General features: G+C 36.8%; 1 protein-coding gene across 24 annotated transcripts in view; it reads right to left on the reverse strand.

Moving 5' to 3' along the window:
- MBNL1 (muscleblind like splicing regulator 1) overlaps positions 1–14,936 on the reverse strand; it is a 202,120-nt gene that overhangs the window by 7,173 nt on the left and 180,011 nt on the right. For 13 of the 24 annotated variants that reach the window (XM_033414377.2, XM_033414355.2, XM_033414368.2 and 10 more), the window contains 5 exons: positions 12,567–12,824; positions 11,342–11,395; positions 10,317–10,470; positions 2,735–2,770; positions 1,949–2,043 (listed from right to left, as the gene is read on the reverse strand). In XM_033414377.2, the coding sequence (XP_033270268.1) occupies positions 1,949–2,043; positions 2,735–2,770; positions 10,317–10,470; positions 11,342–11,395; positions 12,567–12,824 (597 nt within the window). The remainder of the gene's footprint in view (positions 1–1,948; positions 2,044–2,734; positions 2,771–10,316; positions 10,471–11,341; positions 11,396–12,566; positions 12,825–14,936) is intronic. The other 11 variants (XM_033414357.2, XM_033414383.2, XM_004284495.3 and 8 more) reach the window with 3 other exon arrangements.

Here is a 14,936-nt window from a genome sequence, read left to right on the forward strand (position 1 = left end):
TCATACCATTTTTCCTGCTGCTGCAGGACAGGATGTTGCACCCAACAGTGTAGAAGCATCAAGGATGGGGCTGTTGAAACATACCAAGGACCTTCAACACCAATCGATGCAGATGAAGGGCCAGCTATAAACTTCTGCATGCATGCAGGCTGCATTTTGTGGCATCAGCTATTTCCAGCATTGCTACTGTACTGTAGGCATATACATATGTATGTATATGTAGATATAATATATGTGTGTATATATATATCCATTCCCTTTTCTTTCTTTTGGTTGTGAAACAGTATGAAGACCCAAGATTATGCATGAAATGGTCACAGCACAATGCAAAAAGTGTCCCCTACAACCAAGGTGGCCAGGGCATGTTGAAATTTGCTTTGCTGTACTTCTGCTTACACCAGCAATTCTATAGTCATACATGGTACACACAAGAGAGTTCACCATCATTAATCTGCACCATCAACGGATTGCATTGACTCCATTAAGAAATTTCTACCATAGATTACTTACTAACATGCCACAGATGCACAATCTAGCATTCTTGTAAATGAGTCTGATGTGTGAGCATAAATCCAGGGCTATTTTGACAAGCTTCGGAAAAACTAACGATTCTTTGCCAAGAAATGTTTAAAGCTTGTCTGAAACTTTAAAATACACCCATTTTGGCATGCTGCTTTTGAAAGTTTTTAATGGCTATACTAATAGCTTATAGTTCTTCTTCAACAGTACATGGTGCACTACAGAAACAAGGATGGCTACTCCTTATAGCAATAACTGCGAATTCGGATGGTACTTAATTGTTCTTCTTTTCCCAAAGGGGCAACATGTTGATTCCCATCTGATACTGGTTCTTCTGAGAATCATTTGGCTACATTTAACCTTGGTCTGGGGGTTATCTGAAACTTGATTTGCCTCTAGATTTTTTTCATATGCTATTAACCCTACTGAACTTTACTTTCATAACAAACATATCTATATATTCAAGCCAAAACCTACTTTACATAAATTTGACTTTGATTCAACCAGTATTTTCTAGAACATAATTTTAAATAGCAGAAAACGCTGGTTGAATCCATGCAAATTTTAAAATGTAAATATTTTAATAATCTATTTCTTTTGAATACTCACATCATAAAGTTTAAATTTCTGAAACAGATTCCTTCCACTTAAAAATATCCTGTGTATCTGTCACTCCATAAACTTGTATGGAACATAGAATGACTCAATTTGCCGTACTGGATGCCTTTTTTTTTTCCTTCATAACCCTCCAACGTTTATGCTGAGTAGTTACAGAAATAAGAGCACTTAGGAATTTTATTTTTTCCCTTAAATCATTAAGAATCAAAACTTGGACACAAATTTAACTTATTTTGAATATGCAATCTGCTTATTGAATAAAACTATAATGAATTTATAACAAACTCTATTTACAAGAGTGGTCATTTGTGGCATAGATAACACATTTAAATATTTTGCTTTTTATGAAGAATTTGGGCAAGAACTAAGAAATTGTATGTATCAAATGCTTATAACAAAAACCTTAAAATCACCTGTATTTTAAAAATGGTAAGTTTCAGGTGTGCTGCATTGTAGTTCAACACCTGTATACACTACCCTATATAATTTCGATTGGTCGAAACACCTGCGTGATGGATTGAGCCCAACTGAGAATTGCTTGTGTAAATATCATTTTAGTAGCTTTAGAAATGGAGCTGCGACAACTTTGGAGCACTTATAAATGGCATAAAAGCATTCTGCCGCTCATCAGAGAGAATGTGTAGGCCAACAAGAGGTATCTTTGAAACCCCATGCTCTTAAAGCACCCTCTACAGCCCTCACAGACACGCGACTCCCACGGACCTCAGTGGGAAATCCATGTGCGTCAGGGCTGTTGGACTGAGCCCTACGAGAGTTGGTTTTTAAGAAACAAAGCTGTAAATTAGCAAACCTGGTTGGCTGTGGCGGTTGCAGCGAAGGGAACACTTGTGGCAGATGTTGTTGCTGCGGACACAGTGGCTGGCGTAGCACCGTGCACCATGGGAACTTTCGGAGGGAAAATCATATAAGCAAACATACAGAAGAGTGTAGCAATATGGAAACCATGGCAACATGGAGGAGATAATTGGGCATGGTATTTATCACAGCAACAAGCCGTGTGACGGGGCATCATCACCAGTGAGTGACATGCAATCACAGCGCAAAGCAGGACAACATTCCAAGGAGAGAAGGGGAAGGGGGATGAAAGAGAAAAAAAAGGGGAAAAAAAGCTTGTTACCATCAAATCAAGAAAATTGACACAAACAGGCTTAATTTGCTAAGTCAAAAACAAGAATTTTTATATAGTGTTCATAGTCAGACATTCAAAATCTAAGTCAAAATACAGGTATTTACTTCATATATACAATTATCTGTTTGAATAAAAGTATGTTTTCTTATTTACTATTGTAAAAATATACAATATATTACTTTTATGAGATAGTTTTTTTTTTCTTACACACCAGAACTCATAGTCCAATCAAAATCCACTAAAGGTGACTAAAGGAAACTTGTGTGTAAAGAAAACATTTATGTGAGTCCATGTCAATTAAATAGAAAATGGCATTTAATTGACAGGTGTTAGTAAAAAGGAAATGGACTTGCCCAATAGATATAAGTTAAACTTAGCAGTGGATTTTGAGGGGCTGTGAGGTGCACCATAGGTTTAAGATAATCAAGAAACAAAGCTGGCACCTACCAACACTTGTAGCGGGTGTCATGCACAATATTGAGCCTGCCCATCATGCATTGCAACAGGAAGGTGGATTTGAAAAGGGAAAAGAATTAAAACATCCCATCACACGTGTAATTAGGAAATTCATTTGAACAAAGAAGAAAAATTGTTATTATGGGAACAGTGGCATGTAACTGTCAGCACAATCAAATCATACAATAGCATAGTGATCAATTAGAACTAGTCTCAAGTGAAGAATAAAAGCCAGTTTAACTGTGTGCTGGTACACGTTGTTTCTCCTAATTGCTGCCTACAAATAAAAGTATTTTGAAAAAAATTGAAACCTGCTTAATTCTTTTAAAAATAATACTGCAATTTGTTTTGTTTTAATCTGGTTACTAGCCATCTGGTAGCTTTGCTATTTCTGACTTTAACCTATGAACTGAGCACATGTTAAATCATTAGGGAAATTTATTATTAAGATGCTAAATAATTCAACGCACAAAACTGACTTAACAATGTAATGAAACCAAAACATTCATTTTCATTCCTTTGGTCTTATTTATTTCCCTGTTCACTGTAGCGACAACAACACAGGCATGGAAGGGGTTGTGATCATTCATACAGGAATTTTATTTGGAGGGGTACCAAGCAATAAATTATGCATAAAGCGAAAGTGAACTTCTGCATTGCCTTAGTTGGGAATTTAAATGTAAGGAAAACACTGAGGTGGGATATACTTTCGTATAAGTCTCGAACTGGTTTACTTAGTAGGTATCTGGGAAAACTGGCTGGTTTTCACTGCTGGTTTAGACCCTCAGGACTTCTTGGAATAGCAAGTGTTCTACAAAATTTCACATCCAAAAAATGGTTGATTAGATTTCAGTAAAAACCCTGAATGGGAGATAACGAAGATATATACATCGCATATGGGGTGTTAGCACTGATGTTCACAATGGCGCCACCATGACGTTAAAATAAATATTACGTATATAGTCCCTGTTCTCTTTGACATATAAACATTGAAAAATCTAACTTGTTTTACCAAGTACAGGGCCCTTTCCCACATACTGAATTACTGTTCTTTCTATGAGATTAGTTTAGACTTCTAGGTTTTAAAATATCAAATGATTTTATGTTTCTATCTGAATCTTGGTGCATCCTATTTAAATACTAGCAGCATCTGGGATGAACATTTGTTAGAAAAGTATCTGCCAATTTCGTCTCGTCAGAGATGGCCCTATAAAACAAAGCTGCCATTGAGAAGCACAGATTACTTAACTGGCATCCTTGTAACAGCTGCAATTAGACTGTTATCACAATTAGACGGTGGGCACAATGATCAGTGATTAAACTAGGTAATGGAGCTAGGGAGGCATCCTCTCAGGTGGAGTACTATTACATTGATAGGCATTATTTAAGGCGCTTGAAGATCTCTGTCATTTGCTACCACTACTGAGTCAAAGACTTGTGAAAGACAACAAAAACAAACCAGTAATAACAAAGACGGTAATTTGAGACAGTAGAGCAAGCAAAATTTAATACTCTAGATCTTATGAAATCATTATCCTATAATAGTGGGGTGGGAAGACTGAGAAAGAGAGGATGAAAAGATGAATGAAAAAGAATAATGTGCAATTTGATAAGCTGTCGTTTTAAATACTGTACAGGTTATAGGTTTTAAATTTATTATTTATTATTATGCTGCAATTTGCCTATTGTATTTCATCCCATGCATAATTGAGGCTGCACATGCTGAAAATGAGTTAAATTTACCCTATCTCTCTAAAACTCTAAAGCATTTATGATTTGCATTTCAGTTTGAGTTATCTTCCTCATTAACATTATAACCAATGCACACAGTTTTGAGAGGGATTTGCAGCAAATAAACATAAGGCAGCAATGAAAATACTAGCCAGGGTGCAATAACTCACGAATATGAAGACATAATGCTGTAGGACCCACTTACCAAAAACAAAAAATCACTTTTGAAATGACCATAATATCCATCTTTACATCAGATGGATTGATTTATTAATAATGATTGTACAAGTAGCCAATCAAAATTTTTTTCTTCAGTTTTCAGCACAAGGCAACATTTAAGTGAATGTATTTGTCAATTTCGAATTTCCCCTACAAAGGTATTTGCAGAGCAGAATGGTGTGTTTCTGAGGAATGCAATACTTTAATTACATGATATTCATATTAAAATTTTAAATTGATCTGTATGAAGGTGCAGAAAAAATTACTAGGAAGGTAAGTTACAAATGAGACGTATGTGTAGGTAAAATCAGTTCAAGGAGAAAGGAAGGAAGTAGAGAGAAAAAGAATTATAATGGAGATTTGGTTGAAGGTTTGAATTTAGATATGGTAATTCAAGCCTATTTAGGTAGATTATGATAGAAGTATAAAGCTGATTTAAAGTCTTCTAAAAATAATTTATATCATTTCAAACTAAAAGTTCACAATCAGTTGAATTATTCTCAAAATTGATACCTAAGGAAGCAACAGCTCCATAGAATTTATTTCTGTTTCTATTCAATCAATCGAATTCTATTTTATTGCACTACTGAGTTGGGAAATAATAAATAAAACTCAGTGCTTACTACATTCCAGGCTTTATTCTAGACTCTTAGACTTGTCTATAAAAGTGCTTTAAGAAAACGTTTTTATCAAATATGTTTAGAACTCACTTAAACACAACTCTGAAATAATTACTACTATTATCCCCATTTTATAGATGAAAAAAATGAAAGTATAGGGAAATTATATCTTGTGGTACAGCTGTATTTAAACTTCCAAACCAGATCTGTAATCACTATGCTGAGTTTCAAGTAAACCATCTGCATTAATTTCATTAAGTATAATGAAAGTGATAAGCTGGAAATCTTTGTTTTCTATTCTTTCTGTTAAAACAACCCCATCCCTCTGAAACTCCCCTCTCACTCCAACCCCTCAGGAAAGTTTCTTGGCCTTTTGTTTCCTTATTTCTGGTAGTGTTGCCACGCATGGCGAAGCTGAAGCCGTTTACAGCAAACTTATTTTTAGGTCTTTTGAAATCATAAACCTAAACTGACTGAGGGCAATATGCCAGGAGGAGAGAAGAGAGGTGTGCTTCTGAGGATCGCATGTAGGCAAAAACTGTGAAGGAGGGCAGAGAGAAAAGTTCCTCCAGACCCTGGAGAGGAGGCGGGCAGTGTGCAGCGTCCCTGGGTAGTTAGGCATGTGGCGTGTTCTTTCACAGCAGCCCTGCAGGCAGCAGGCTTTCCAAGGAATGGGCTGCTAAGGGAGGGAGGCTAAGGGGCTCAGGCAAGGATGCTTGTACCCAAGGCAGGCACAGAAGCCCTGGAGTACCTGCCTTCAAGAGATCTTGTGGCTTCCCTGGTGGTGCAGTGGTTGAGAGTCCGCCTGCCGATGCAGGGGACACGGTTTCGTGCCCCGGTCAGGAAAGATCCCACATACCACGGAGCGGCTGCGCCCGTGAGCCGTGGCCGCTGAGCCTGCGCGTCCGGAGCCTGTGCTCCGCAACGGGAGAGGCCACAACAGTGAGAGGCCCGCATACCGAAAAAAAAAAAAAAAAAAAAAAGAGATCTTGTAAACATGGACATTGAGGACATCAGCAGTGACCAGTGCTGACTGAGGAATGGAGAATGGGTAGCCTGTCTGAGACTATTGGACTGCACAGGACCTCTGTTTGAGTAGAGACAGAAAGAAGAGGAGATGTGAGGATGGGGTTCTGGAATCCCAGTGACGCCGCCTGATATTTCTATCCAACACAGTGAAATTGGAGTTTAGAATTGGACTTAATTTCAGTTCAGGAAAATAAATCTGATGTAAATAAAAGTGTTATTTCTTACACACTCTAATTTCAGGGGTGAAATTTACAACTACAACATAAGTAGACCCTAGGTTATGCATAATCTGTATAAATAGTGAATTTAGTTTTAAAGGGTGAAGGTTAAAAAAAAAAGGACTAAATATCTAAAAAAAAAAAAAACCACCAAAGCGTCAATGTGAACTTAATCCAAATTACTTGTATTTATCTTTAAGTGAGATGGACGGTGTAAAAACAAAAGGCCAGAAAACTTTCTTGGGGTGGGTGGGAGGGAGATGCAGTGGGATGGGGTTGATTGAATGAATGGAAAGATGGATGAATGGATGAATGGATAAGTAGACGGATAGGTGGATGGAAAACAGGGAAGGAACAGAAGAAAGAGAGGAAGGGAAGGAGGTAGCGTGAGAGAGAAGAATAGATAGATGGTTAGAAGGATGGATGGATAAATGGATAGATGAATGCATACACGGATGGATGATGGATAGATGGGTACAGGCCACGTAAGTCCCAGTTTGTTCTTAAAAGTTACGGTATATACTAATTTTTCTTAGCTAGCTAGCTGGTTTGCCACTGAACCCTGATCTTTTGCTAGCAACTTACTCTGTATACAGAGTTACCTGCTCTAAAGATTTAGCCAACCATGCTTCATTGTAACTTCAATGAAATAGACCTGCGTGTCCCTGAAGTTATGATTGAAGCAACAGACTACAGAGCTCTAAGACTCTAAACTGCAAAAAATAAATGACTTCCTTTTTCTAATCAGTTCCAATAAAGTCTTCAGAATATAACTTCCAAATTATAATACTGTGGTTAGATAGGATGCTCTGATCATATACGTCTTCTATATATCTGCAGAATAACCTAGACTTTGGAAAATGACTTTTTCTCCCAGGCGTTATACATAAGATGACATATGAATTTGTGGTAGGATGGATTTTCTGTAGTTCTCAAAGTATATTTAAAAACTTAAATGAGTTGAAAATATTTCAAAATTGAGAGATTTCACATATGAACCTCCAAATGTCCAGAATATCTGGAAAAGAAATCATAAGATCTGGCAACACTGGACACCAGGGCCGCTGCATTAGGTTGTACAAGCAACCAACCCTGGGAGGAACAGACACAACCACCCCTTGTTCACGAAGACTCTGACGTATATGGAACCACAAAGGGTATTGTGCAGTGCACCATACCCACTAGGCAGACAATCCTCTAAGGCAGCAAAGGGCTAAGTCTGAACATTGACCGACCCCTTTAGACTGGGCCTGTGCTCTCCAGTGCCTCCCAGACCCCACAGCTCCTACTTTATTTCTTGCTCACTTATTCACGTTTCCTGCCTGGCCCTTAAGGCATTTGGGTTTCATATTCTCTGCCTTAGATTTCTTTCCTTTCTGGTTGTCTGATAAAGTGGTTTGGCAGAAGTATAAATGGGCTATCCATTTTAACTTTTTAATGCCATACTGGCATGCAGGTACATATGACAATGAAAATTTTATTTTTGGCTGCGCAATGCGTGGCATGCAGGATCTCAGTTCCCTGACTAGGGATCGAACCTGTGCCCCCTGCAGTGGAAGCGTGGAGTACAAACCACTGGACCGCCAGGGAAAGTCCCAACAATGAAAATATTTGTAAGGAATGATGGAGGCAGTACTTACTTCTGATTATGTGACTAATAAAGGTTAACCTGAAGCTTAAGCTCTTTAAAACTGGGTTACAAAGAACTCTTATTTGATATTACTATTGCAATAATTTCATAGCATGTTGACTACAAATATCAAGAACAGAATATTTCTGATGCAAATTCATCATAAAAATGCATATGCATCTTAAAAATTTCAGCATATTTCAATATACTGTGGCACACTTTATTTAAATTAACAATGCTTAGTTTCTAGAACAGAGAGATAAGTATGATTCTGACTTATGAAGGTATTTATTGTTTTTCTCTGACTTGACCTTACCTATCATCTTTTGCTCTATCCTATCCACAGACTAAAAACCATTCCAGGGAGAGACTACTGTCATAAGTCAGAGTCATGCATCTCATGCAATTAATGATTATACTTATTTAGAAAAATCTTCAGTCATTTGAATGTTTTTGGAGAAACTGATGCAAAACCCATTTGATAAAACAGATTATTTTAGGTTTCTTTAAATAATTTATGGAAGAAGTTAGATTTGTTTTTAGATTTTTAAATAGGGAAACTGTCATTTCTAGCAGTAAGGTTTTATTCAATGAAATAAACTGACAAAAATAATTTTTAATTTCTTCAATGAGATTATGGCAGTTACCTACTTGAAACTTTGAAACTTTGTTTGAATCCCTTGAAACTTTGTCTACTGATCTGACTATAGAAAAATTGATAGATTATCTGTTGGAGACAGCATAAATCCAGGGGCATGGCAATTTATACTAAAGCAAAAAGATCCATTTCTGGAAATCTCTGAAAAACTGTATACGTTGAGAAGAAATTTTTTAATCTTATAAAACTTAAAACAAATGTGACTTTTCCCTCAGAATGCAACAAAGACCCTACAGATCAACATGATTTAATTTCTGTTCTAAAATGGACACACTGCAACTTGATAGACACTATTTCATGAGTAAATATCATTTTATCTGTGGTTCTAGGACAGGCTATTTCAATTAGTGGAATATTCTAGTTCATTGAATGTTACTACATATTCTACACAGGGATGGCTAGTTTTCAAAGATGCGCTGTATATAAAGTTGTGCTTAGCAGTAAAAACTAATGTGACTATAATTTATTCTCATTATTCAAAAACAAATGATCACATTCCCTCATGGCATTTTGAACGTAATGCCCTGTAAATACTGTTAACATAGTATAATATACTAATGGGGCTGGATCTCTGACATACACATCTAGTCATAAATTTATCAATTTAATTAATAAAATTATTGTATTAAATAAATCTCTTAACACATGGTAATTTTTTAGAAAGATTAAGAGGTAAAGAGGAAAATAAGATTAGAGTCTCTGGTTAGTTGAATTCCAGATTACAAGAAGTGTAATATGTATTTTTCTGAAGTAAATGATGAGTGAGCAAAAATAATGAATTTCTAGATAACTAATTTTCTGATTATTTATGTTTTTAAATTATATATCTTTGTGTATAGTTCTAGAGTATATTTATTTGACTAAGTTGTAATCAACTGAAACCACAAATGTATAACAACAATAAATGTAAACTTCACTGGGCACTTAGGGCTACTTCAATATTAGCTCAGGAGCAACAATTTTAAGTGATATATACTGATTGGTACTGATAAGAGCACTTTTTAAGAGCTCTGGAACACAAAGTCAGTTTTTTATTCTCCACCTTGAAAACAAAAAGGCTGAAAAATAAAAATCAAAACTGAAAAGTGTCATTTCATATAATTCAAATGAACTCTATGGAATCATGAAGGCAAAGGGGTCTTACAGCAGGAAAGGGTCATAAAATAGCTTGACAGACATATAACGGTGTAGATGAAAGAGGAAAAAAAAAGAAAAGAACTCTATTTCAATTCCAAATTACACAAACAAAAATAAATATATAAAACATCAATGATGTCTAATCCATCTTTCATTAAGCTAAAATTCTTAGTTTTTAAGGAAAACCATAGGAGATACCTCAGACAAGTTTCCATCTTACCTTCCACCTGCTCTATGGCTAAAAACAACTGGGGGTGTGGCTTATCTGCTCTACCAGTAGCACTCTACAGGGATCATCAGATTCATTTATTAATAAACTCAAACCCCTTACCTGGTGGGAGAAATGCTGTATGCTGTTGTAACTGCATGTTGGCTAGAGCCTGTTGGTATTGGAAAATACCAGTGTTAAAGACTGCGGTGGCACCGTTGGTTTTTTCAAGAGCAGGCCTCTTTGGTAATGGGGGAAGTACAGCTTGAGGAATTCCCTGTTTAGTGAATGAGTATAAAAAACAAATACCAGTAAAAAGAGAAAAAGAAAAAAGAAAAATCAGTTGAGGGCTAAAATTGTTAGGAAGCATGAGCAAGCAAGCAGCAGAGCACTTAACTACCCAAGGGGAAAAAACATCCAATAAACAAAAATTTAAAGGGAAAAAAAAAAGCAAGATAAAAGCTTTAAAGGAAGCATTATTTTTGTCTTGGGGGCGGGGGGAAAACCCACTAGTATGAGAGCACATGTTATAATGTGTTAAAGTGTTTTAAGTCCCATAATGCTTCAGGCTTTCTGGGAGAAGCCATTGATTTGGGAAAAGAAGAAAAGCTGCACTGCGAGCTCCATGAGGACTGACAAGTATAAGCAATGTTAATAGTTAATTGTACGGAGTGACCGAAACAGGTAAAATAAAAATCAGTCCCACTCTGCCCCTCCCCCCATGTCTACCTAAACATGCACATGTCCCAGAGCATGCAAGTTTTTTTTTTTCTTAAAACACTGAACTAGAAATATTAAAAAGTCAATAATTCTATCACTAAAGCCATGCTAACCAAACAGGTACATAAATATACAGTCCAAAAATACATTTTTAATGTCCTTCAAGTATTCCATTAGAATATTCTACAATGTAGTTAAACTGAATGTGGACTGCTGGGCTTTCGGAATCTTTCATTGTATGATATCCGTCCAGGGACTTGTATTACGGTCTTTCCGCTAATTTTGTCAGGAAACCACACTCAGTTTTTCATTGTACTTTACAACTTTATAACAGAAAAAGGAATATATATTTTTAAATAGATAAAAAAAAAAAACTTGTATCTACAATAAAGCTACATGCCAAGCTAAAAGGTGAAAGGTCATAGTACCAGGTCAAAGGTTGCCTCGAGGGGTCGCTTCAGTGATTTGACAGCCGACTGAGTCTTAATTAGCAGGCAGCGAGCACATGATGGCAATGGGCCAGTGGGGTTCAAGCGCATTAACATAAACAGCAAGCAGAGGTGCATCATGGGGGCAGCAGTGCATTTTTGGGTAGGTGAGAAAAAACAAATAAAAAAACAAATCATCGGAATGCCATATACAACGAATAACAAGACTAAGCATGCACAATAAAGGCACTACTGAGTTGTTATTGGGAGGATAACTCCTCTTTGTAGTTAATTACAAACAAGATACTCTAACAGAAAAAAAAAAAAAGAGTGAAAGGAAGAGAGGAGGAGAGAGTCTGCCTTCTGTATTTTTGCTCAAGTATCCATAAACAAACACAGAAAAGACCTCTCTCGTGATTATTTTACTGTGCTATGAAATACCACACAGTGTTTTTTTATGAATATTTTAAAGATTACGTCATATATTTATGTAAAAAAAAAGGACAACATTACAACAGCTAAGCAAAGAACAAAAATGGACTCATTAAAATCAGCTATTAGATCACATTAAAATTTACCTTAAGTGTATAGGTATCTGTTCTAAATGATCCAATTTCTAACTCCTCCTTGAGTACTGCTTTCTCCTTTCTACGTAATGGCATAGGCAAGCTTCTTTAGTTTTACAGTTCTGTTTATGCCACAATATTGCTTAAGATTATCTAGATAGCAAACTGTTCAAAATCTTGTAGCTAATCCTAAAAACAATTTTGTTGAAGCAATTCTCCTAAATAGTTCCAGATTCTCTTATGGTTAAAAGCAAGATAATGTAGAGAAGAGCCTTGATGTGCGAAAGAACACACCGAAGGAAAACAATGGCTGATTAGGTGGCACACAGAAATAAGAGGACCGAAATGGCAGTATCGTTAAACCGAAAAGGAGACAGGTGTTCTGTACAAAGCAGAAATTTCAGAAACCCTATATCCAGAATAAGACACAGTATTAAGAGCTAGGCCGAGGGAAGGAGCAATCTGAACCATTTGAGGAGTTACTCTCACTTCTCTGAATGGTAACTTCATTATGTATTGTCTGGGATACCTGAACAAACATATCTTAAGCAAAAAATTTTTTTAAAAAGGTTAATAAATGAATAGCTTGTCGTCAGATATAGCTGTTCACTTTGCTTTTTTGACTGTTAAAGAGGATTGATCTGAGGTCTCTAACTCACCATGGCAGCTGCGGTGGCTGCAGCCTGTGCTGCAGCAGCCTGGTTGACCTGGTATTGGGCAGCCTTGATCTTGGCTTGCAGATGTGCGGGAGGATGAAAGTATTTGCACTTTTCCCTAGAGCATCTCCCTTTGATGTAATCCATACACACGGTGACTGTGTTGTCATTGGTGTCAATCATTGTGCTGTCAGCAGGATGGGCAAACCGACAATCGTTTTCTCCTCTGTTGCAATTGCCACGCTGGTACTCTCGACATACCTACGGGGTCATTAAGTGCACAGGGGTCAGTCAACATGGACAAGTAGAAACTTTCCGAAGATTTTAACTTAAAGTGCAAGACTGGTGATAGAAGCCAACAAATGAAAGGGGAAAAGATAATTTGCAAAGGAACCACAAAATAACTTGAAAACATTCTTAGTTCGGTATACAAATTATAATCCCATTTCAGTAAAATGTCCATGAGAAAGAAAACACATTTATGATACTAATTATGGTAAAATATCTAATTTAAATTATGTTGATATACTTATTCATTACCAAGGGGGAAAACAGTACCTTTATATAGTGAAGAACCCTGGAGACACCGCTTTAATCAAACAATCAAAGTTAATATCACCAGTAATAAAGACATAATGACATCATGTACCTACTGATATGATGCACTGAAAAAAGGATACAACATTACATTTGTTGTATTACTGCTGAGAACGCATAAGCTGAATTTATTTAATCATGAGGAAACATCAGACAAACTAAAATGGTAGGATGTTTTACAAAATGACTGATCAGTACTCTTCCAAAGTGTCAAGGTCATGAAAGACAAAGAAAGATTGAGACACTGTCACAGACTGAATGATCCTGGAGTCAGAGAAAGGAGGTTGGTAGGACAACTGGTGAAATCTGATTGAGGTCTGTAGATTGGCTAATAGCAGCTTATCAAGGCTAATTTTCTGGTTTTGTGAGTGGTAACATGGCTATGTAAGCTGTCAATACTTAGGTAAGCAGGGTGAAGGATAGGCAGGAACTCTTGGTTCTATTTTTGCAACTTTTGTGCTAATCAGAAATTATTTAAGAAAGTGTAAAAAGTAAAATGATAGCTTTTTCATAAAATGTTTCGAAGAGCTAAGTTTTTTATCATTAGAGATTTACCTGGTAGCTATAAAAAGCAGATGGAAAAAGATTAGTTTTTGTTACTGTTTATTTTTTTTTTGCGGTACACGGGCCTCTCACTGTTGCGGCCTCTCTCGTTGCGGAGCACAGGCTCCGGACGCGCAGGCTCAGCGACCATGGCTCACGGGCCCGGCCGCTCCGCGGCATGTGGGATCTTCCCGGACCGGGGCACGAACCCGCGTCCTCTGCATCGGCAGGCGGACTCTCAACCACTGCGCCACCAGGGAAACCCTACTGTTTGTTTTATATCTATTAATTTTGGATGAGGTCCCTGGGGAAAGGTGAAAATGGGTTATTTTTCATTCATCTGCTCGATTTTGACTCTTACTATTAAAGTTTGTCATGGTGCTTGCTCTAATCAAGAGGTTGCCGGCGCTGTCTTCAGTCAGAATAGTTTGACCTTTTTACCACAAGAGGGCCATCTAAACACAGAATGTCCTTATATTTTTATGCTCTTACTTCATGCTTCAAGGATGTTTCCGTTTTGTTTTTCACAAATCTTTTTACAAACTGAGCGAATGCAGACCCTGAGCACTCAATTTTGGAATTCATCAAGGGGAAAAAAGGGGGGGAACCCCATTGTGATTTTAAAAAACAAAGATTTTCTTGGATTTAAATACATGAAATGATCACATTTAATTCTAGGCATTTCCCCCTTTTACATCCATATCCCATTATTGAGGAAAGTGCTTCCTTTTAAAAAGGTCTCTATAATTTGTATCGTGGTATATCTTAAAAATAGCATTATAAACGACATCTTGCACCATTTGGAAACCTCAAGCTAGCTAAAGCATTGCATTCCACATAGCAATGAGCCAACTCTATTCATCACCTCAATTTATGTAATTTTTAAAAATTATTAAATAACTACTCTGTGCCAGACACTCTGAGAGATATTAGGAATACAAAGATGACTTAGGAAGTTACAGAAGATCCCTTTTTTTTTTTATCATTGCATTTATCTTCTTGAACAAAAGAAAACAAGGATATCCAGGAGTTTATAATTTGAAAAGCAAAAGTGGTGAAGCTGTTATCCACAACTATTGTCCTCCACTCTCACTGAGGACTGGAGTCAGCTGTGTGGCTTTCTACACCACAAATCCCCACTTACTAAATTAGGCTCATCAAAATAGGAAGAGAGGAACACTTAAATGAGGATAAAAACTCTTCACGTATGTATGCAAAATTATGCTAAACTTA

This window comes from Orcinus orca, chromosome 5 (genome assembly GCF_937001465.1).
Source record: "Orcinus orca chromosome 5, mOrcOrc1.1, whole genome shotgun sequence".
Lineage (NCBI taxonomy): Eukaryota > Metazoa > Chordata > Mammalia > Artiodactyla > Delphinidae > Orcinus > Orcinus orca.